At 41.3% G+C, this 20,319-nt stretch overlaps 3 protein-coding genes across 6 annotated transcripts; all 3 read right to left on the bottom strand.

The window, feature by feature from the left end:
* Positions 1–972: 972 nt before the first annotated feature.
* fam113 (family with sequence similarity 113) lies at positions 973–5,091 on the bottom strand. Of its 2 annotated transcripts, none has more exons than XM_044097430.1 (9): positions 4,728–5,091; positions 4,579–4,651; positions 4,409–4,488; positions 4,013–4,245; positions 3,189–3,339; positions 2,645–2,879; positions 2,517–2,564; positions 1,856–2,053; positions 973–1,315 (listed from the first exon to the last, which is right to left on the bottom strand). In XM_044097430.1, the coding sequence occupies exons 1-9, from the start codon at positions 4,728–4,730 to the stop codon at positions 1,152–1,154; spliced, it is 1,185 nt and encodes a 394-aa protein (XP_043953365.1). In that variant the 5' UTR covers positions 4,731–5,091; the 3' UTR covers positions 973–1,151. The 2 variants fall into 2 exon arrangements, with proteins under 2 accessions (XP_043953365.1, XP_043953366.1); XM_044097431.1 differs by having other exon boundaries at positions 2,517–2,561; positions 4,728–5,019.
* Positions 5,092–5,769: 678 nt separating this feature from the next.
* Positions 5,770–15,442, bottom strand: rpgrip1 (RPGR interacting protein 1). 2 transcript variants are annotated; one of them, XM_044097417.1, is made up of 31 exons: positions 15,358–15,442; positions 14,977–15,127; positions 14,480–14,533; positions 14,296–14,416; positions 13,819–14,024; positions 12,976–13,078; positions 12,752–12,892; positions 12,512–12,617; positions 12,395–12,418; positions 12,165–12,311; positions 12,027–12,100; positions 11,647–11,882; positions 11,458–11,564; positions 11,315–11,365; positions 11,045–11,224; positions 10,854–10,971; positions 10,551–10,714; positions 10,128–10,473; positions 9,884–10,044; positions 9,240–9,472; positions 9,057–9,172; positions 8,752–8,966; positions 8,615–8,671; positions 7,944–8,110; positions 7,619–7,697; positions 7,417–7,483; positions 7,207–7,292; positions 6,923–7,112; positions 6,760–6,844; positions 6,222–6,349; positions 5,770–5,993 (listed from the first exon to the last, which is right to left on the bottom strand). In XM_044097417.1, the coding sequence occupies exons 2-31, from the start codon at positions 15,062–15,064 to the stop codon at positions 5,770–5,772; spliced, it is 4,074 nt and encodes a 1,357-aa protein (XP_043953352.1). In that variant the 5' UTR covers positions 15,065–15,127; positions 15,358–15,442. The 2 variants fall into 2 exon arrangements, with proteins under 2 accessions (XP_043953352.1, XP_043953353.1); XM_044097418.1 differs by having other exon boundaries at positions 14,977–15,116; positions 15,358–15,440.
* A 471-nt stretch (positions 15,443–15,913) lies between these two features.
* Positions 15,914–20,269, bottom strand: LOC122820196 (E3 ubiquitin-protein ligase TRIM39-like). 2 transcript variants are annotated; one of them, XM_044097415.1, is made up of 8 exons: positions 20,122–20,269; positions 18,735–19,298; positions 18,563–18,658; positions 18,187–18,420; positions 17,843–17,990; positions 17,733–17,759; positions 17,335–17,480; positions 15,914–17,259 (listed from the first exon to the last, which is right to left on the bottom strand). In XM_044097415.1, the coding sequence occupies exons 2-8, from the start codon at positions 19,293–19,295 to the stop codon at positions 16,828–16,830; spliced, it is 1,644 nt and encodes a 547-aa protein (XP_043953350.1). In that variant the 5' UTR covers positions 19,296–19,298; positions 20,122–20,269; the 3' UTR covers positions 15,914–16,827. The 2 variants fall into 2 exon arrangements, with proteins under 2 accessions (XP_043953350.1, XP_043953349.1); XM_044097414.1 differs by lacking the exon at positions 20,122–20,269 and having other exon boundaries at positions 18,735–19,355.
* Positions 20,270–20,319: the final 50 nt, after the last annotated feature.

The raw sequence follows: 20,319 nt of genomic DNA, 5'->3' as shown, positions 1-20,319 counted from the left end.
CTTTCTTATAGCCTTTAATAGCTTTTCTGCCTGGTTGAAAGTAATACCTTAGACTCAATGCCATACCAACATTTTCAAGCTTTTAATCCTAATGGAACAAATCACACAAGGTAGCAGGTTTACCTAATTGGTTAATTTTATCCCTTCATATTAGTCATATTTTCCATGTAGCTGTCCACTACAAGACACTCCAGAAAGTGGCAATTTAATAAAGGCGTCTTACTATATCCACCAGCAGGAGAATGTTCAGTTCTAGTTTGATCAAGGGTTCAAGTTGGTCATTTCATAAACAGCACAATATATGGAAAAGGGTTATAATAAAATATCAAAATGTAATTAGATCTGAACTTTCAATAATTCATGAAAATACCATCATGCCTTTGCAAGCTTCTGATATATTTAAAGGAAACATCTCAAACCTACTTGTGGCATATTTTTTATGCTAGCATAAATGGTAATGTGCAGCAGTAAGATTCCCCAACTTAAGTACCAGTGATGGAATCATGTTTTTAAGAACTGATGCACTTTAACATAAAGACATGACATCACATGAGGAAAAACTGAAAATATTTAACATTTGAAGATAATGAGGTGTATACAGTTAAAATCTATTTCCATCCAAGTCACTGTCATTGTGTTCTTGGACAAGACAACTCCCCTGTTCTTTTGATGGTAGTGGTTAAAGGGCCCAGTGTCAATGGACTTCAAAGTCCTCTGAATTGACAAAACCCTACACACACAGGCCATTTGCCATTTCAAATTGACAATCGTATCACTAAATTAGTTAGAAAGGGGTTCAATGACAGTCATTATTTCAACTTTAAAGAAACTCTAGGGTCAAAGATGAAAGAGTGTGAGAATGAGGCAGCCAACAAAGGACTCTGACATATTGGTTTTATCAGGAACAAAATTATCAACAGCCTTATATTGTGAAAAATGTTTATTTAAAAAAACAAAAAACAACTAACAATACAGTCTTGAAATTATATTTAATGGAAAAACAGCTCAATAACTAAAAACTTACAAGCAAATATTAAAATGTTTGGCTCTTAGTGAAAAAGCTAAAAACCCATTGTACACAATTACAAAACGCCTGTTTTTATCGAAGAGAACAATGCTTTAAACATGAGTGGCACTTTAACGGCTCCATTTCAGTAATGATATCCATGACGGGGACCGTGATCTGGTTTGTAATGGGTGTAGGGGGCATAATGAGGCCTGCTGTGACGGTTCCTCATCACAAACTGATGATTGAGGGGCTGGTGGTAATCTTCATAGGGCTCAAAGTGGGAGGAGGGAGTCACGCCGTCAACACCTGTGAGATGTTCAGACTGAATTTTAGACCTAATTTTTTAAACCGATACATTTATGTGATTGATTTTGAACTAGTTTTGGTACAGAAATTTTTTTTTTTAAAGTCTGCATCTACTGAACACAACATGTTAAAGTTAATATCTCTAACAGTGCAACTCAAAATAAACCAGGTGTCAGTAACAACCCATCTTGCCCACACATGCAGATATCACACCTAATAAAAACAAAATGACATCAGGCTGTCACCATAGCCTTATTTTGTTCAATAACTTGTAATGCTAATTCCAGATCTGGATTTGCCAACCATTAGTTGATGATTGTGAATTAAATTCTTCTGTTGGGTGATTGTGTCACGACTTCCCTTTCTTCATTTCCTCCCATCTATTCTATTTACTACACAAAGTATTATTGGTGAACGTATTATTGGCACGAGCCTGCTGGATGGGCAATTCAGATGTCTTGTAAAGATTGTCAATGGCACTTTCACCTAGAAACACAATGAGGTTTTAAATACCAAGTCTGAAGCAGTGCGTACACTTACCATGTCTGGGCGGTACATAATGTTTCTGCTGAGGTCTGCGGCGTGACCGGGACCGCTGCGGCTGGACAGCAGGTCGGAAGTTCTCTGCATTTTCATGCCGATGTGGCATTGGTTCTTTCTTATCTTCAAAGCTCAAGAAGGCACCAGACAAAGAATCAGAGGTGAACTCCTCTCTAAAGCTGTCTGAATTTGCAACAGCTGTTTGGTAACCATTTGGACAAGAAAGAGGGGTGAAACAAAGAGATAAAAGAAAATTACTTAAGGTAGAGCAAGGAAGTCCAGAAGCTTCATTTAAAGATTCTCTCTTGTTTTAGCGTCAAATAAACAAAAATATGGTCATTAAAGATAGATGTCATCTTCCATCAGGTTCACTTCAACTTTTCTAAGGTATACAGTTTTCTTTTGGAAATGCCAGGATGACCTTTAACATCAATCTCTGAAGAACTAATCTCCTCTGTGCCAATCCAAAAAAATACTACAGAAACACAAAGCCATCATCTATGGAAGCCAGGAACTCCCTGCATGAAAATCTGTACAATGCCAGTAGTCTAAAATACTTGTTCATAATTTTCATATTCCATTCATTTCCAGGCCTGTAAAATCTTTAATTTCCCTTCTTTTCCAGTCTGGATAAACCACAGGAATCACCATCATATCTTACCTGCAAATTTTGTAGAACAGTCGTAGATTGACTTCTGATCAGAAACTTCTGAAACAACAACGTAGATACACGTTTTAATTCTAAATAAAAGATGCATGAGTGCATATTTGTGAAGCCGCTCTTCTCACCATCAGAGGTCAACATCACACCCCAGGCTTGTGCAATGTGCCGTAACAGAAGAGCGGTGATCTTGCGGTGGGCGATGGCGTTCCAGTGGACGCCGTCTTTGGTTCGATGTTGTAATGAGAAGCGGAACTGAAAGTGAAGGTCCAACACATCCATCTCATAGTTGTCGGCCAGAGTCCCACCATAGAAGTTGGCTTCGATCACATCATAGCGCAGCTGAGGAGCTTTGTGCTCGATCTGTGGTCAGTGAAAAATTATGCACTTTTCCGTTCAGCAGAAAATCAAGATAAAAAGCTAAACTTACAGACTGACAATGGGGACTGCGTGGCACAACAAAGAGGGAGTTATTGCTGCATACATTTTATATTGGTTAGATGAGGACATAAAAAGAATACATCTCTGCTGTCACTTTGCCATAATATCAGCATGGTAAACCTGTAACATTTTACAGCTTAATGTTCATTCCAAGTGGGAAATAAACAAGTCTGTACACTTTAATCAACATTAAAATACATTTGTGTCTTTTTATACTTAATAGTAACTCACCTCAGGCACCAGAAAGCCACCTTTGATCTTTTCTCCCAAGGGCATGGTGAGATTCCAGATGACCAAGGTTTCCTTTGGTAAGAGACTCTTGAGCTCGCCAAAGAATCTCTTAAGGTTTCCCTTATACTCATCAACCCATTTGGGATTGTATCTAAATAAATATAATGCAAACAACAAAACAGGCCTAAGCAATTACAACACAAAGATTAGGACCAAAAGCATAATAGTCAACATGGTAATTACTGCACATTATAAGTCAGTGCTTCTATATTGCAGTCCTCAGGCCCCCCTGCTGTGCATGTTTTAGATGTACCTCTACTCCAGAGCAGCCGATTCAAATGATTGCATGACCATCAAGTGCTGCAGAAGCCTGTTAATCACCCACATATTCAATCCAGGTGTGTGGCAGAAGGGAAACACCCAAAACATGCAGGGCAGGGGGGTGTGTGGATCTGAATTGAGAAACACTTGTTATAAGTATACAAGAGGCATTCCTTTATGCCTGCACCTGACTTTTGGTTGAGCATACAAGCAATTTTGCTTAGTAAGGTAAAAAGAGATGAAACAGCCAATGTACTGAGCAACACCTTGCTTTAATTTAAATCCAGTTTTGCTTTTATCTTTTACAACGTTTCTAAAATGCAAATGCTTTCTGATTGGCATTTTTTTTTTTTTTGCATTCAGGTTCATTTCAGACCAGAATGCAAATATGTACCTTGAGACATATTCTTGACCCCAACTTTTTGGACTACTGCGCTAGAGCATCTCTAATACTAATATTTAAATTTGGTGTTATATATGATATCAGTACTTCTTGTACCCACCTAGAAATATCCCAAACACAAGAGTTCACAATGACCACATCTGGTTTCAAGCCGTGACGGAAGTCCTCGATGATGCTCTGCATGTATCTGGAGAAGATGCGGGTCACGAAGTAGAAGCGGATCAGGTGGTGGTCAGACTGATACTGACGGACCTCTGTGTACGCAGTCCCATTGTTCATCCGGTCCAGACAGCCTCCTTCCACCAAGCAGTCCAGCTCGAAGCTCATCTCACCCTGGAGGGACAAAATAGCACAATTAATAGGAGAAAAGCGAATGAGTTGATAACTTAAAAAACGTCACAGAAACATCAGGTTTCATTTATTAGCAGATGAACATCTTGCGATGTACACATTTAATGGCTCCCATTTTTGTAAATTATTTCCACATGCTGCTTACCTTGCTCTTTAGTTGTCTTAAGGTGAGGTATCGGTCCTTTTGTAGCAGTATGACAAGGTCCTTGTATACAGACCGCTGAACTGAATGAAAATACGTTTAATAAATTACAGAAAATAAACAGAGGGGAAAATACATATTTAAATATAACAAGGCAGGGAGGAGTTGCTTACTGGAGTCTCCCAATACCACGACGAACTTGTTATGGAGGAGCAGGCGGGCCTGCTGGTGGCTCACAGTCTCTTTCTGGCAATTAAAAGATTACTATATATATATATATATATATATATATATATAAGTAAAGATGCAAAAATATACTTACCATTGTGTTTTAATATTTTCAAACTGAGTTGGGTTTAAAACTATCAAATTTTCCTAAATTCACGACCGACCTCACGTTCTGAATGTTAGCCGTTAACTAAAAAGCTATGTATTTCCAAACTTTTTCCCCTTCTAAATTTTTAAACCCACGAAAAACTAATTTGTTGGAGTTTATACCCACTTTTAAAACGCAAGACACCAAAACATCCACATCGCCGTGTCAGCTTTTAAAAAGTTAGCATAATTGTTCGACCCTGGCTGCCGTTAGTTCTACAGACGCAGGTGACGCTGATTGGATGAGGCCTTTAGTGACGGTCGGAAATTTGTCTTCACACAGCGGGCCTCTGCATCACTTCACAATAAACAAAAATTACATCCGAGATAGTTCATCTAAAATATGCGTCAAATGCTAATTTAGAAACTTGACAAAACTCTTGTCACACGTATTTAGATGAACTGGTTTCCAAAAGTGAAATTCTGCTGTTATATTATTACACTCACTTTCTTGTGACTCCACAAATGCAACTAACAACCAGAGGTTTTTCTTTTCTTTTTTCAAACTATTTGAAATTTATCTACACAAACAATAAGAAGGTTTATGATTTGAAACTTCAATTAGATTTATTTTTTAGAACCAAAAAGGTTTTCTTACATCATGTCAGGGAACACCTGATTACCTCCACCTGATCTACACCTTATGGATTATGGAAACATATTTTGTTCTCAACATCAGTGTATGTTGAATTATCACTTTCTTTTAGGGCATTAAGTTGTGATCAGAAGCAAGTGTGTAAAATATTGAGTCTAGTCAAGTTAAACTAATTCAACTCCTGGCAGATTTAAAATCTAAATGACATAAAATAGGATAAGACATCTTTATTTGCCACTGTGCACACACAATGACAGAATGGGTGAAAGAAACATCAAGATGACATCAGGTACTAAATAGAAAAACAAATTAGAACCTTAAATAAAATGAAAAACAGTCTTTTTTTTCTTGAAGTAATATGTTTATTTAATTGTTTATCATATTTTTAAATTCCTCAGTGGAAGACACTATCATCTTCATCATCGTAATCTAGTACTTGAATCTGATCTTCTTTCTTTTCCTCCTCCTCCTCATCTTCTTCACAATCTTCCGCATTGCTTGTTGTCTTACTTTTACCTCTCTGGTGAAACTCCTGGTATATCCCATTCAGTGCTTTTGCCGCCTCCAGAGAGACTTTTAGATTCCCTATGACCTCCCTGTCTTTGTCCACACTGAAAACTGCAGAAAGGTGAAAGAAAAATTAGACACATTGAAAGTTTTATGTTATTTAGAAAATGTAGAACACTTCTACCTAAATTAGGATTTTTTTTTTGTTTCCTAATGCAAGTTTTTGCTGTAAAATTTGTTTTATCTCTCAGTAAGAACATATAATTTATCTGTTGAGCTAGTTAACAGACAGGTGAAACTTTAATACAGTGACATTTAACTTAGAGCGACAACACTTACTGTCAATCTGTTGTTCAATCACATCGTTTCCTGTGAGCAGCAGTTCCTGTAGGTCCAGGAAAGCGTGTCCAACATCCACACACTCGTCTTCATCGTCCATCGGCTCACTCACCACTGTGAACTTTAACCTGCCGTTACAAATAAACGTTGTCCAATAGGACAACGATCAAAAACACACCAAAAAATAATTTTTAAACTGATAAAGTAAACTAACATTACTGTTCTGCAATGGTTTGTGAACATGGTCCATTTAAAAATGAACGGGTTATCCTCCGGAAGGTTCCTTGTAATGAAACCAACTAATTAAAAGGACCACTGTTCTGGTAATAAGATGTTGGTGCACACAGTATCAAAAAGTATAAATACACCTGGATATTTGGATTAGAGAAACTCTTCAGTAAATTCAAATCTGTATCTTCAGAATTACTGCAGTGGTTTGGTGCATTAGCAATCAATCACAAAAAAGAAGAGTTACAAAAAACCGCCTCTATACATCACATGACTTTTATTAACTGATGCAAGTCTCTGGGCCACCCACCTGCCCTGGTTAGGGTCTGTCCCCTCCAACATTGTGTAAAGATACTGCCTGAGCGGAGCTGACTGGGAGCCGTCCACATAAATCACTGGGAGAGACAAAAACCAGTCATTATGAGCTCCGTCGTGAACACATTTTTCACACAGAAATACCAAACTTCAGGCACCTCGTGTGAAGTTGTAGTGAATCTCCTCCCCTTTCACAGGTTTACGGAGGGACATGGGAGTTTCCGTCGTCTCCATGGCAACGCCCAGGAGCCGGTATTCCACGTAAACGCGCTGCACGGAACGGTCGCGCGCCACACGAGACGACGGTTCAAATGTCAGGGACAGGATCTCGACTCTTAGCTTGTCTCCCTGGAAAACAGCAGCATCTTTAAATTTGCACAGGTCTTATTACAATTTCAACCCTGTTCCAACAATTTGTTTTTCAGTCCCAAATATTCCGTACCGTCCTCATTTTTCGTTGTGGTGGTATAATTATTATGTCGCTCTGTGAAGAAGTGGATTCTGGGGACTCAGGGCCCTCACTGGCCTCTGTAGGAGAAAAAGACAAACATTTAAAAGTTCAAGGTAGTTAGAAAAAGCTGATATTTTTTTTCCATATTTAATAAAATGGTCAAATAAGTCTTTAAATTATATAAAGTAAAAAATGAATTACCACTGGGACTCTTCTCTTCATCCTCCTCTTCTTCAAACTCAGACACTTGACTCACAGAGGGAAGATCCTGGAACAAAAAGCTGAAACTTAAGCCTATGATTCAGGACTATTTGTGCCATTTATTTGTAGGTTACATCGACTATCTAATTTAGCATGGAAAGAACAGACCGGCATGTAGTTTTCAGAGAGTGAGTGAGCTGACCTGGATCCCTACATCAGTAGCAGAGCTTCCCCTCGATGGAGTTGCAACTGATCGTCTGGAGGTAGACCCAGCTGGGGGTCTTAAACGGAAATAAGTTTCATCATCATCTTTCAGTGTTTTATCTCATTCTATGTTAAAAAAAAATTATGTTGCACACATAGAGTAGCAACAATTAATGTTTTTTTTTTTTCTGCTACTTTCCATTTATACAGTTTTGTAGCAGTTAGTTCTGGAAGGCATTTTTTTCCCTGCCAATCTATGCGAATTGTAGAGGAGTCTGTAGAATAAGTAAAAGTGTTTTTTACATAGTAAATGTTTCTCTTACCTGTAGGACGGAGTTGTCAGTCTTGGTTCAGGGGTTATGTGAGGCGACCTCGCTTCAGAGGACCTCTTGGTGGGTCTGTTACGGTTTGCCGATGGCGGTTTCACAGACATAACTCGCTCTGGTCGCAGATCCTGTGAGCTTTTCTGTTTGACAGGTGGAGGCTGAGGCTGAAAGTAGGGAAATATCTTGAATAGGCACATATTCATGTAAAGTAAAACAAGTAATTTGTTTAAGTGAAACAAAAAAGTATTGTCTTTGCTACATTTTAATTATGTTTTATATCCACCTCTTGTGTGCAGAAACAGAGAACAGATTTCTGGCATATTGACTGGTTAAAAGCAAAGCCTTAATGGTAAACCTATGTGTCAAAAACTTTTTATTCTTTTGACGTTTCCATGAAACTTAGGAGGGAAATAGCAGCCAGTTCCTGCCGATCAAATGTTGGTGATTTTTTTTTGCCGAAATTATGATTGGCAAAAAAATGACTTAGGCCCTTATTGTAGGGAGGTGATGTGGGATTTTTAACACTTTATGTTAAATGTAAATAATGTTAGATGTAAATAATTTTGGAACCAATAACAAAGATATTTTTATTCAATCATACCTAAACCCCAGAAGATAGATAAGATACTTTCTCTTTACCAGGACTTTAAATCACCTGGATTTCTTACCCAAGTTTTTGCCTCTTTCTGCACAGCTTTAGTTTCTTTGGGCTTCAGATCCTGAGTCTGTAACAACAGAGAAACAAATTCAGCTCTTCAGAGCAACATCTGAATTAGTTTTGACCCAATCAGAGAAATCACATCACCTTCACTCTCTGCTTGGCCGTAGGCCTCTGTGATGTTTCCTCGCTCCTCCTCTTTTCCCTCTGATTGCTTCTCATCGCCCTATGAGGATCGTCCACTTCCCTCCCCCATCTACCCTGAAGGCTGTTCAACGGCGGCTGGAATGGATACTTCCACTTCAGCATGACTCTGACTATTCCCCGAGGTCCACCAGCGGGATCTCTTAGAACATAATCACCTGACAAAACACGGGATAATATATATATATATGTATCAGCTTTTAGTAATAATTCTCCTTCAAGCAGTTTTATTTTCCTCACAGCCTCACCTCTGATCTCTCTGCCTGTCGCCAGAGCTCTCAGTGGGATCGGTGTCTTGGCCAGGTAGGCTGGCGGTATCTGCTCATCGCTGTCATCAAACACATACACCCACAAACTGCTGGACCTGGCAAACAGAAACTGGCTATTTTCTCATAGAACTGAACCATCTTACTGATTTAGAGCCAGCGTACCTGATGTAGTGCAGTACATCAGTTGTTACTGCCAGAGGGAAGCTGGTGACGTCGTTGAACACCGGATCGACAGCGCACTGAACCGTTGGAGAGACGTGAGGCGGCAGGTCGTACAGCCGGTACGTCAGGTAGGCGTCTGGTAGGAGCCCCGGCCAGCGGGCGTTGAGGCCGACGCAGCGCTCCAGCATCACCACCAGCTCATTGGGGATCCCACCGCCATAGTCATGTAGCTCCTGGTGTGGAAGACATTAAGGAGTAAAAATCATCAGAGCTCAAGACCAAAAAGCCTAAAAATCCTCACCTAAACACTTTATGTTTTAAATTTCAAATAATTTTTAATTGTAGACAGACATAACTTAAGTAACAATTCAAAATACAGCTTTCAAATAATATTTTTTATTTATTAAGAAAAGAGTAGCAGTGTTGGTTAACGTCAGAGTCGGTGATTCATAACAAGACAGCGAACCACCAGGTTGATCTCTGAAAAAAAGACAACAACAAAAATAACGGAAGATTTTGGAGTGGCCTAGTCAAAGTCCGGTTGAGACGCTGCTAAGTGACTTTAAACAGGCTGTTTATGCTGCTGAAACAATTCTGCAAATAAGAGCGTCTCTTTGAAAGTTGCGTCAGATTCCTGATTTCACCTCTTGGCTGCCATCTTGCCAGCCTAGTGGGATCTGACCCGGACTCCTGTGTGCCAATGTCCTCCTTTCTGCTCCGATCTCCGTTCCAGTGTGGACAGGTTCAGCAGGAGGGAAAAGGCGCACCCAGAAATCCACAACACCGATTATTTCACCTTCATTTCCTTAAAAAAACCCAAAACAGGTTTATGAGCCAGAAGATGAAAGGAGATGGGAAGAGAGCATCAGCTGCTAAATCGTTACTCACCTGCGATGCTGACGCTGCCAGAGATTCGTTCTCCTCTCCTCTCCGTGGCGCCCATGAGTGACATGTTGCCGCTACCGTGGGTCACAAACCGGACCCCTCCTAGCGCCTGGTGGAGCTCCAGCCGCACTCTCGACCCCTGACCTTCCAACCGACCCAGATCCCGGACCGTCAGTGCATACCGGGACGTGAAGCCATAATTCGGCTGGCTCCCTGACACCAGAGGGGTGGAGTGCATCTCAAAGTCCAGCAGGCAGTAGGTGCAGAAGGTCACAATGTCCTCATGCTGGCCTGACCCCGGGTGGAGGCTGCTCAGGGTGCGGAGCCCCACCGGGGTGAAGGTGGCCGTCTGGTGGGGCAAAAACAACGGTCACGGTAGGATGATGTTTTTTGAGAAAATGCTCAGAGGATCTTATAGGATTTTACCTTAAGGTGGATCTCCAACAGTGACTCCCCAGATTTCAGCTGAGAGAAACAGAGGTCGTCCTCTATGGGCTGAACCACCTCCTGATCTCCAGCCGGCCAGGTGTACTGTACCGGTACGGTCCGCTTGTAGTTCCTGGGGCTGTAGGCCAGCTCTTTCAACTGGGCTTTAGATTCACATGGAACCAGAAAGACATCTTAAAACGGTGCATTTTGAACAAATTTCTTTGCATTTATTTTGTTTTTAGTCTGCTTATAAATGCTTAAGGTGGCGTGAGATTACATTTGCTGTGAACACTGTCCCACCTTGTAGCGTGTTGATCTGCAGAGCTCTTTTTGACAGAAGTTTGTCTTTCTCCATCATCCTCCTCCTGCTCTCCTCCCTCTCTCTCTCCACCTTCTGGTTGATCATATTTAACTCTTCCTTGGAGAGGAAATATATTTCTAAATTTTTCAGTCATTTTTATGTGTGCACGCATTTAACGGTGTGCATGTACCTGCAGGTCTTTGGTGATCTTGTGCTCCAGCAGCAGCAGGTGTCTGGTTTTCTGCAGCTCCAGCACCGTCTCTGCATGCGACGCCTGGATGTTGACCAGCTCACGGGACGAGTCGCCCACACCGCCGTCAGGCACGAGGAAGCCCAGAGCCTCCCTGCTCTCCTGTTGCATCCTGAAGGCCTGCGGTTAGGAAACCAAAAACAACCTGTTACCTGTTACAAGATTTTAAGAGCTATATTTCATTATGTGTCTGGAGAAAGTACGACAAACCTTGATCTGCAAAAGAGTTTCGCTGAGCTCCTCAATGCTCATGTCAAACCCCTGGATAGGAGAGGAAATGTGTGACAGATTAAACTACAGGAGGAAAACTCAGAGAAAGGAAGAAATTTGTGGATTGTCTGTTCATTTCTGACCGTAGTGATGGAGTCCAGCCTGTCCTGAAGAGCAGAAACCTTTTCTCTGTACCGGTCAACCTCTTTCTCCAGTTGCTCTTTCTTCTCCCTCATCAGCACAGACAGCTCTAAATGTAATTAAATACAATTTTTATTTTGCAATGTCAGACATTTTATTTAATGGAAAACTAAATGAGCTTTCAGTGTCACCTTCCTCCTGCTTCCTCTGCTCCTCCAGCATCTCTTTCTCTTGTCTGAGTTTCTCCTTTTCCAGCTCCAGCCTGATCCTCACCCCCCTCTCTTCCTGCAGCATCTCCTCCAGTCTGTGGTGGAGATCCGGCCTGAAGATGTTCTCCACCAGCCGCTCCTCCTTCTGCCCCACCTTCTGCTCCACCTCCCTCTGTGTCTCAGCAGGGTTCTCACGGGGGTTCTGGGCAGTCAAAGTGCTGACCAACACACACACAAAAAAATCACCAAAATAAATAGAATTTGAGCCTAAAATTCACAAAAAAATATTCACAAAAAGGCAATCTTTTCGGACATTATATGTAGAAAAAATTTTCCAAAAAGTAATATTTTTCAAGCCCTACCTCTTCAGTAGAGTATCGTAGCTGTCTTTGATCAGATCTCTCTCTCCCTCCAGGTCTGAGATTCTCTCTTGGAGCTGATGGAGAATAAGACAAATGAGTTCCAACCTGACATGATCCAGCTGCACACAGATGTGTTACCTTGTCCAGAGTCTGCAGAGACAGAGTCATGGTGGTGAGCTGTCCCTCCTGGGTCAGAGCTCTCTGTCTCTCCTGCTTCAGTTGTTCGGTCAGCTCCTCCACCTTCTCCAGCAGAGCTCCCTGATTTTCCCTCAGCGCCCTCTGACTCTGCGGCGAACACAGGAAGCAGGATTATTCATTATTCACTGGATTATTCATCAGATTTTATCTGTTTATTCTGAGGCCTGTACCTCTTCCAGCTGATTCTCGTAGGCCTATAGTTAAACACATGGAGTGAGAGGATTAGAGTGCTAATAAGGAAGACTGATGATGTGCAGAATTAACAGAAGACAGGAACAGGGTCTCACCTCCTGCAGGTCAGCAAACTTCTCCTGGCTGATCCTCAGGGCTGTGCTCTTCTCAGAGAGCTGCTTTTGCAGACGGATCAGATCCACATTCTCTCTGATTGTGATTCTGACACAAGTAAAATATGTTTTACTTCAAAGTAAACGCACTATTGTGATTAAAACATGCTTGAGTATCAGTCTTTTTTCACTTAGAAGATGTAACGTGATTCGCCAGCTGTGTCTTTATGTATTTACATCTACCTGTGTCTGTCGGCTTGCTGCTTCCTCAGCTCTCTGACCGTCCCCTCCATCTCTCTCTCCCTGTCTCTCAGACTTTCTTGGAGAGCCTGAGCTGTCACCTCCAGTTCTGCCATCCTCACCTGATCGGTCATACTGGACCTGCTGGGTGATGATGGATTTTTATGTTGAATTATGAGCAGAAGGACATTGATGATATAAAGAGAAAAAGGAGTTTGGTTTTGTACAATCTTTCCATTTCTGCTCTGGTTTCCTCCAGCGTGAGGCCGTATCGTGCAGGAGCAGTCCGTGCCGCCCTCCGGACTCCAGCCTCTCCATCCAGGTTTTTACCTGAACACATGAAGGGGAAGAACATCATACAGTCCTGAAGGGTTCACATCCACTCGTATGTATGAAACCCATTGAGATTTATATAGAGTGTCATTTGTAAATGTACACAGTCAAGAATTAACAGCATTAATTTATGTTATTCCATCCATCCATCCATTTTCTTTACACCCTTCTTCTCTAAATGGGGTCGGGAGGGTTGCTGGTGCCTATCTCCAGCTGCGTCCCGGGCGAGAGGCGGGGTTCACCCTGGACAGGTCGCCAGTCTGTCGCAGGGCAACACAAAGACATACAAGACAAACAACCATTCACACACACTCACACCTAGGGAGAATTTAGAGAAACCAATTAACCTGACAGTCATGTTTTTGGACTGTGGGAGGAAGCCGGAGAACCCGGAGAGAACCCACGCATGCACAGGGAGAACATGCAAACTCCATGCCGGGAATCGAACCCAGGACCTTCTTGTTGCAAGGCAACAGCTCTACTAACTGCGCCACTGTGCAGCCTAATTTATGTTATTTAAAGGTCATATATATACAAACTTAATGCTTGAACCTAGTTTTAGCTTCCAACTAAATATTTAGCTTTAGCTTTAAATATTATTTAAAACTAATATTTAGTTTTAAATTGTGACATTTCTAACTGAATGGATAATGTGGTAAAGCTATGACGTTGAATAATGATGCCAACAGTGGCGTCAGACATTTAAGAAGTATCTCTTTTCTGTGCATAACCCTCACCTTTGTTGTACCTGTAAGGCGTGCGAACCCCCAGGTCCAGGATGTGCTGCTTGGCTGTGCTGAGTTTATTCTGCAGCACCTCCTTCTGGCTCTCCAGCACCGCCACCCGGGCCTCCAGCTCCTGGATCGTATCCTCCATGTCCCTGTCTTTGACAGGACTGGAGCCAGGACGGGCCTGACGAAGTCGCATCAGCTTCGTGGACATTCTGGGGTAAAACAAGAGGATGGAAGGAGGATTTAGGGTTATTCTTAAATACAGGAAAGGCTAACAAAATCAATAATTCTCCATGAATACTGTCAGCAATATTTCACATGGGACATTAATATTTGACATCTATAGTCATGATTACAGCCTGCCTTTGTAATATAACATCCAAAGTAAACCACTTTAGGGTAGTTATTTTGGTACAGCGTTTTATTTAAATTAGAAACTTGTGGTTCCAGCAATGCTAAGAGTCCTGTCTCTACTGGTCTTACCTGCGGAGCCTCTGCTCCTGTGTCCGTGTGTGTTGCCTGAGCACACTGTTCTCCTCCTGCAGCCGGAGACACAGGTTCTCCAGATGATCTCTGGGAAACCGAAACAGCCGCTGGGGGTCCGCTGGATACAAAGCAGAATCATGATCATTTGAGTCAAAATGATGTTTTTGAAAGTTTATTCTACCTTTCATCTTTGCAGAATAATGCTTCTTCCATGGCTTGACATCCCGCAGAGTATCTGGGAAAACAGCAAAAATGACAACCAAAAAGAGCCTCACAGAGCATTCACAGAAAATTAATTTTGCAGTTTCAACTTTCTAAAATCTTAAGTAGAAGCTACTTTAATACATACATTCCTGGAAAATATCTGCTCTTTTATGAAAAGAACAACTTGAAAGCTTTTTATACAAGCATTAACTGCAACGCAAAGTTGCACATGATTGGTTTACGTTTGTGCAAAAAAGTAAACCAATCATGTTTACGTTGGTTACCGTTTACCTTTATCACACCTTTACCTGTGGCGCAGTAAATTACAACAAAACTAAAGTTTAATTTGAATGTTAAGGTGATTCATTTTAGGGAAGTATTATGCATTTTTTCTGCCATAAATGCTGTCCTTTTACGGCAATAAAACCATAAAAACAGTTCCGTGTTGTTGTGTGAACACACACACACACACACCTGGGATTGTGGGCATCAGCCCGCCTCTCATCAGCCCCACATCCCTCACCGGAAGGTCCTCGGCCGTCTCGTCCACCACCAGCGACATCACGCCTTTTCTACTTCAGCCTCAGCCAATCAGAGAGCTCACATCGCTTCATCTGTGAAAAGACTGCAGTGAAATTAATTGTGAGCCCTTCCTTGAGACATATTGATGAAATATGCCATAAAAGCTGACAAAAGAAATCAATTGAACGAGAGAAATCACTTGTGCTTAGTAAATTCTAAATGAATTACTGAGCAGCTGGTGAAGCAAACCCCAAACACAAAACATCACGATTATGATACAGTCTTTAATGAAGCTCTATAGTCAAAGTATTTGAGTAAATATGTTTGACTTACCCGCGTCTTTCGCTCATCCGAGTGTCTCCTAAAGAGAAGACAAATGTTTGCCGGTGTTAGCCTGCAGGCCTGTGAGATCTGTGTGTCTCCGCCCAGAGCCCGGATGACACTTTTAATCCCTCATCTCTTTATAATTCCTCCACTGCTTCCTTTAAGATTAATCTAACCGATCCAAATCTAACTCCCCTCCAAATCGCAGTCGCTAAAATATTTTTTTTTATAACGGTTCGGTATAAATTAAACTAGTAATTAAACTAGAATTAAACTAGTAAATACGCAACAAAAATAAAGTGATATATGGAAGAAGTGTCTCTGCGCTCCATCTGCCTCGAGGCTAATCCTATTTCTGCACTAATCTGATCAGCAGCAGGTTGTTTAATTTGAACATGTACTGTGATGTTAGTTTATAGATCTGTGGAGAGAGGCTGAGATCTGTGTAACATTTAAAGAGAGTGCTCAGGTGTGGAGAGCAACAGAAATGCAACAGCTTTTCTGTTACTAGAATATTAAAGAGGCATAAAAAGCATCACATTTTTTAAATCTCAAAGTGCGGTTGTAGAGTTTTTATTTCAGCTTTACGGATTTGTTCCATAATGAAGACATTTTATTTCTCTATATTCTTAATTTCCACACAGAATACAACAAACTTGCATTTCACAAAAATGTGGCTTACTGTGACAGGTTAGCAGTAAATTACACTTAGATGTCGTTAAAAACCAAGATAACAGTAAAAGGTGGCAATACAGCGCCATCTCTGGTGGAAATGTGTAAAAAGATGCAAAATACATTAATGTAAAACAATTTACGACTGAAACTCAGAAATTCAAATTTCTACATTTTTTCTAGAACATTTCTGAGATTAAATTTGCTCCTCAGTGCCTCTGTGTGACGCCATATCACACACAGGTCCAGACCTGTTCAACGAAAAAAAATAAAAATAAAATAGCAAGAGATACACAACTCCTAATGTCAACATAATTATATTGAATATGATGTCTTATGCCTACAAAACAAATAAAAACATACAAAATACATGTAACTGGTTTATTTTTTTGTGGCAGTAGTAAGAATACAGCTACCACTACTGCTTTTATTTATCAATATTGACATAAAATGCAACCTTTAAAGGTGTCAATTGTTTGTATCAGTTTGTTCAATTCAAACCATCATCTATTATCAATTACAGTATTTATTTTTAATTATTTCTTACTGTATTTGGGATTATTTTTCATCCCCTGAAAAAAAAATCTACTCAAATCAAAACATTTTATTTCTCTGTTTCTTTTCAGTACAATATGAAGCTGCAATTTTTAAAAAATCTGTTTAAAGTATTTTTAGGTATTATTTTGAATAATTAAATAAACGTACTGTACTGGTGGAGTGTCGATAAATGCACAGGGAGCTTTGCAGAAACAATGTTAGCATAAACTGTATAATAAATAAAACGTTGCTGGATACATATTAGAAATATCATATAGTGATGTCCTCTAAATCTGTGCCAAAGATGTGCTTCTTAATGGGCTGGATGGTCAGCGGCAATTTGTTGGTGCCGTTTTCATTCGTATCCGGGTTGAAAAAGGGAAAAATGGCCTCTGTAAAGTGAAACCCTGTAAATGAATAGATGTGTGACCCGGTCTCTGCATTGTAGAAAGAAACAACCCCATCTTCATAGTCCAGGAACACACCAATGACCTTTGGCCTCTTGGAAACGCACAGCAGTTCTGCCTCTCCTGCACAGGCCCAGAGTTCAGCTCCTTTCCTCAGACAGACGGTCCAGAAACCGTCGTCTGGACTCAGAGTCACAGCACCTTTCCTTCTGACGGATGCTCGAGCTACGCCCAAGTCCCACGCTGTTTTGTCTCCCACATGCACCTCCCAGTAGCGCCTCCCTGTGGTGAAACCCTGCAGAGACAAGAATTAGACTTTAGACAACACAACAAGGCATCACACACAAAACACCTCATAAGCTTTTGTTACCATGAGAGCGAGGACACACGGAGCTTTGTCAAAACGTTCTGGGAGATCTGCCACATTTTGCATTACGTCTCCGTCACGCACCTGCCTCCCATCCTCTGACAGAACGAGCCAGGGGTTGGCCGTCCTGGGGTCCAGAAGGACATCAGCTTGGTGGGCAGAAGAAGATCACAGTAGAGGAATGTTCATCTTTCTGTTTTTTACTCAAATCATGACTGAAATATATACGATACAGCCTTCCACAAACTACAAGTTAATTGGAAATGAATATTTCATTACAGCAGAGAAATCTTGTACTTGCATAAATTCAACCTTTAATTTGTGTGCATTTATTTAATTAGGATAAAACACACAAAAAAGAGAGGCAATACTAAAACACTTGAAAGTCAGTGAAGCTTTACCTGGATACTGCTGGATCTTCTCAAATTCTGAAAGCCAACAAGAAAATCCTCAATCAACTGAATGGTGAAAAATAAAGAATATTACGAGATGCTTTGCTGATCCGACAAACCTCGAGAGGAAAGTTTTTCCAGTTGCAGTTTCAGTTGCTCTCGAATGTCAGCCACCGCTCTCCTTATGGTTCCCAGGCATGTTTCTGAATGGACAAGGACATTTGAGGAGACTTCGGTAGATGGAAGAGAGCTCACAGCCGGGAAACTCTGCAGAGAAGGAGTCAGATCAAGAGATACTGATTAGATAATGTCACTATGCCTGTTTTTATCTCTCAGACTTTGTGTTTTACAAAAACCTGATTGTGGTTCTTGGACCAGTTGTCTTAAATAAACTCAGACCCAGAAAACTCAGACATTAAACCAACAATTAATCTGTTCTCAGTTCAACCTGTAAACTCCTGACCTGCAGAACATGGAGGTGGTCTTCGTGGTGAAACAGCTGCTCCAGTTCCCTTCTTCTCCTCTGCAGCTCAGAGATTTCTGTTTCCAGCCCAGCGATCAGCCGCTTCGCCCTCATTTCTGCCGCTGCCTGCTTCCTCTGGATCACCTCGACCAACTCGGCTCGACTTCTCTCGAAGCTGCGGATCAGAGCAGAGAAGACCTGCCCACTTTCCTCAATGTCCCTTTTTGTGTTCTCCTGCGGGTGAGTGATAAAAACCGAAAATCAGGTTGAAATGTTGGAATATTTGTAAATTGGAGCAGTAATCTGTCTTCTACGCTCTATGAAATAACTCTGCTGCATCCCACTAATAGTTTGAATTCTTCCAGGATCAACTCACTTTGCTTAGCTCAAGATTGTGTCTGATCTCCTCCAGCTTCTGCAGCTTGTCCTGGATCCTCTGTTGAACTTCCACTTGAATCACTTTAATCTGACCCTAAAAACAGAAAAAGTGCTCAACGCTGTAGTCAAATATCTCTCTGTATTTAAGATTATAGACTCTTGAGAGTCACCTTCTTGTCCTGGCTTTCTCGTTCCACTGGGACCGTGTCGTTGCAGCGATGGTCGGTTTTGACGCACTGCACGCAAACAAACTTCTGGTGACTTCGGCAGAACAGCTCCAGGAGCTCCTGGTGCCTCCTGCACACCCGGTTCTCCAGTATCCCCACCGGTTCAATCAGCTTGTGAGCTTTCAGCGAGCCAACTCTGAGGTGAGGCTCCAGGTGGCTCTCACAGTACGAGGTCAAACACACCAGGCAGGACCTCAGGGCCTTCGTTTGCTTCCCCACGCACGCGTCACAGCCGACCGTCTTCCCCGGCACGCCGTCCTGCCTCCCTGCTCGGATCTTCTCCGACATTTCTTTGGCGAAAGAGTTTTCGCAGAGCTCCGGGCAGACCTTGTACTCTGTGTGACATTTGGGGCAGTTGATGGAGAGCCTGCCTTCCCAGTGGGCGGTGATGCAGGTGAAGCAGAAGCTGTGACCGCAGGGGATGGAGACAGGCTCGGAGAAAACATCCTGGCAGATGCAGCACTGAAACTGCTCCTTGGACAGAAATAAGCCATGGGAAGCCATGACCTCAAAATTGGAAAAAGAGCCCTGGTTTTAACTTAACAGCTTCATATTTGTCAAAACTGTCACCATGTCATGACAATATAATATGATACAGATAATCTGTGAACAAATCAACCTCCTCCCAGTGCTACTGTTGAAGTCTGAAGAAATGCACCACTTTCTGTCAAAAACAACCAACCGTTCATTATTATTATCCATTATTTTTCAGCCTGCTTTGTGTCTGTGGTTAATGAATGCAATTTTTGAGCAAACATAAATCAAACAACAACAATACATTCCCATTCAGGCACTCAGGCTAAACTTGAATGTAGATTCATTTGAACTGTTAACACCAGCTGCTGCTTCATTAAGTCTGTCATAGTTATGTGAATCTGCAAAAGATTGTTAAGGTAGTTAAATTATGTTTAATCTCCAGAAATATTAAAAATAATGAAACTCCTGATGAAACTGAACACTGTAGTTCCTGCGGACCCATTTGATCATTAGCTTGAATCAGTTCAGCAACTGATTGTTGGCCAAAGTCCACCTGCCTGGACAAATGACTCAGTATCTCACTCTCTGGTTTCGGTTCTCTTTCAAACATTAGACAACACATAAAACACTTATGCACTTCTTCTTTTCCCTTAAGCACAAGCATATCAATCTACAAACCTTTTAATTTATTATGCAAGGTATTTTTAACTCTCATGTGGAAGAGTCAGCTTCTGGTTTAATCATTTGTCCTTCTACATTTATCTCTATGAGGATCAATCAAAAGTAAATCACAGTTGTGGTACATTTCAGTGTTCAGTTCCAGCGTTTTGTAATGTTTTAGTCTTTATCCTACCTTTGTTACCCTGAATGTGAAAGATGACCTCGGCTGGAGCAAAGGCAAACACTGGGCATTGTGGCTGTCAAGCCAAAGTCCTTCCCATTTAACATTACCACTCCCTGTGGTATTTTTTTTTCCATGTTGCTCTATAGTGGGAGGGACAAAGTCCACACCAGGAGCAGAAATTTATTTGATTTGTAAAATATTTCCTGG

This window comes from Gambusia affinis, linkage group LG18 (assembly GCF_019740435.1).
Source record: "Gambusia affinis linkage group LG18, SWU_Gaff_1.0, whole genome shotgun sequence".
In the NCBI taxonomy this organism is placed as follows: Eukaryota; Metazoa; Chordata; class Actinopteri; order Cyprinodontiformes; family Poeciliidae; genus Gambusia; species Gambusia affinis.
This window is presented reverse-complemented; position numbering and strand designations above follow the sequence as displayed.

What these genes read in the sequence shown, in the direction of transcription:
- fam113 (XM_044097430.1), bottom strand. An exon ending in TGTGTTTGGGATATTTCTAG is followed by an intron (nt 3,340 to 4,012) that starts GTGGGTACAAGA and finishes ATATTTATTTAG; the next exon opens with ATACAATCCCAAATGGGTTG. An exon ending in TGTGATGTTGACCTCTGATG is followed by an intron (nt 2,565 to 2,644) that starts GTGAGAAGAGCG and finishes TTGTTGTTTCAG; the next exon opens with AAGTTTCTGATCAGAAGTCA.
- rpgrip1 (XM_044097417.1), bottom strand. Translation starts at nt 15,064, where the DNA reads ATGTCGCTGGTGGTGGACGAGACGGCCGAGGACCTTCCGGTGAGGGAT. An exon ending in GCTGATGCCCACAATCCCAG is followed by an intron (nt 14,534 to 14,976) that starts GTGTGTGTGTGT and finishes CTGTTTTCCCAG; the next exon opens with ATACTCTGCGGGATGTCAAG. An exon ending in AGTTTGCTGACCTGCAGGAG is followed by an intron (nt 12,419 to 12,511) that starts GTGAGACCCTGT and finishes GTTTAACTATAG; the next exon opens with GCCTACGAGAATCAGCTGGA.
- LOC122820196 (XM_044097415.1), bottom strand. Translation starts at nt 19,295, where the DNA reads ATGGCTTCCCATGGCTTATTTCTGTCCAAGGAGCAGTTTCAGTGCTGC. An exon ending in GAGAAAGCCAGGACAAGAAG is followed by an intron (nt 18,659 to 18,734) that starts GTGACTCTCAAG and finishes TTCTGTTTTTAG; the next exon opens with GGTCAGATTAAAGTGATTCA. An exon ending in GGAAAAACTTTCCTCTCGAG is followed by an intron (nt 17,760 to 17,842) that starts GTTTGTCGGATC and finishes GTTGGCTTTCAG; the next exon opens with AATTTGAGAAGATCCAGCAG.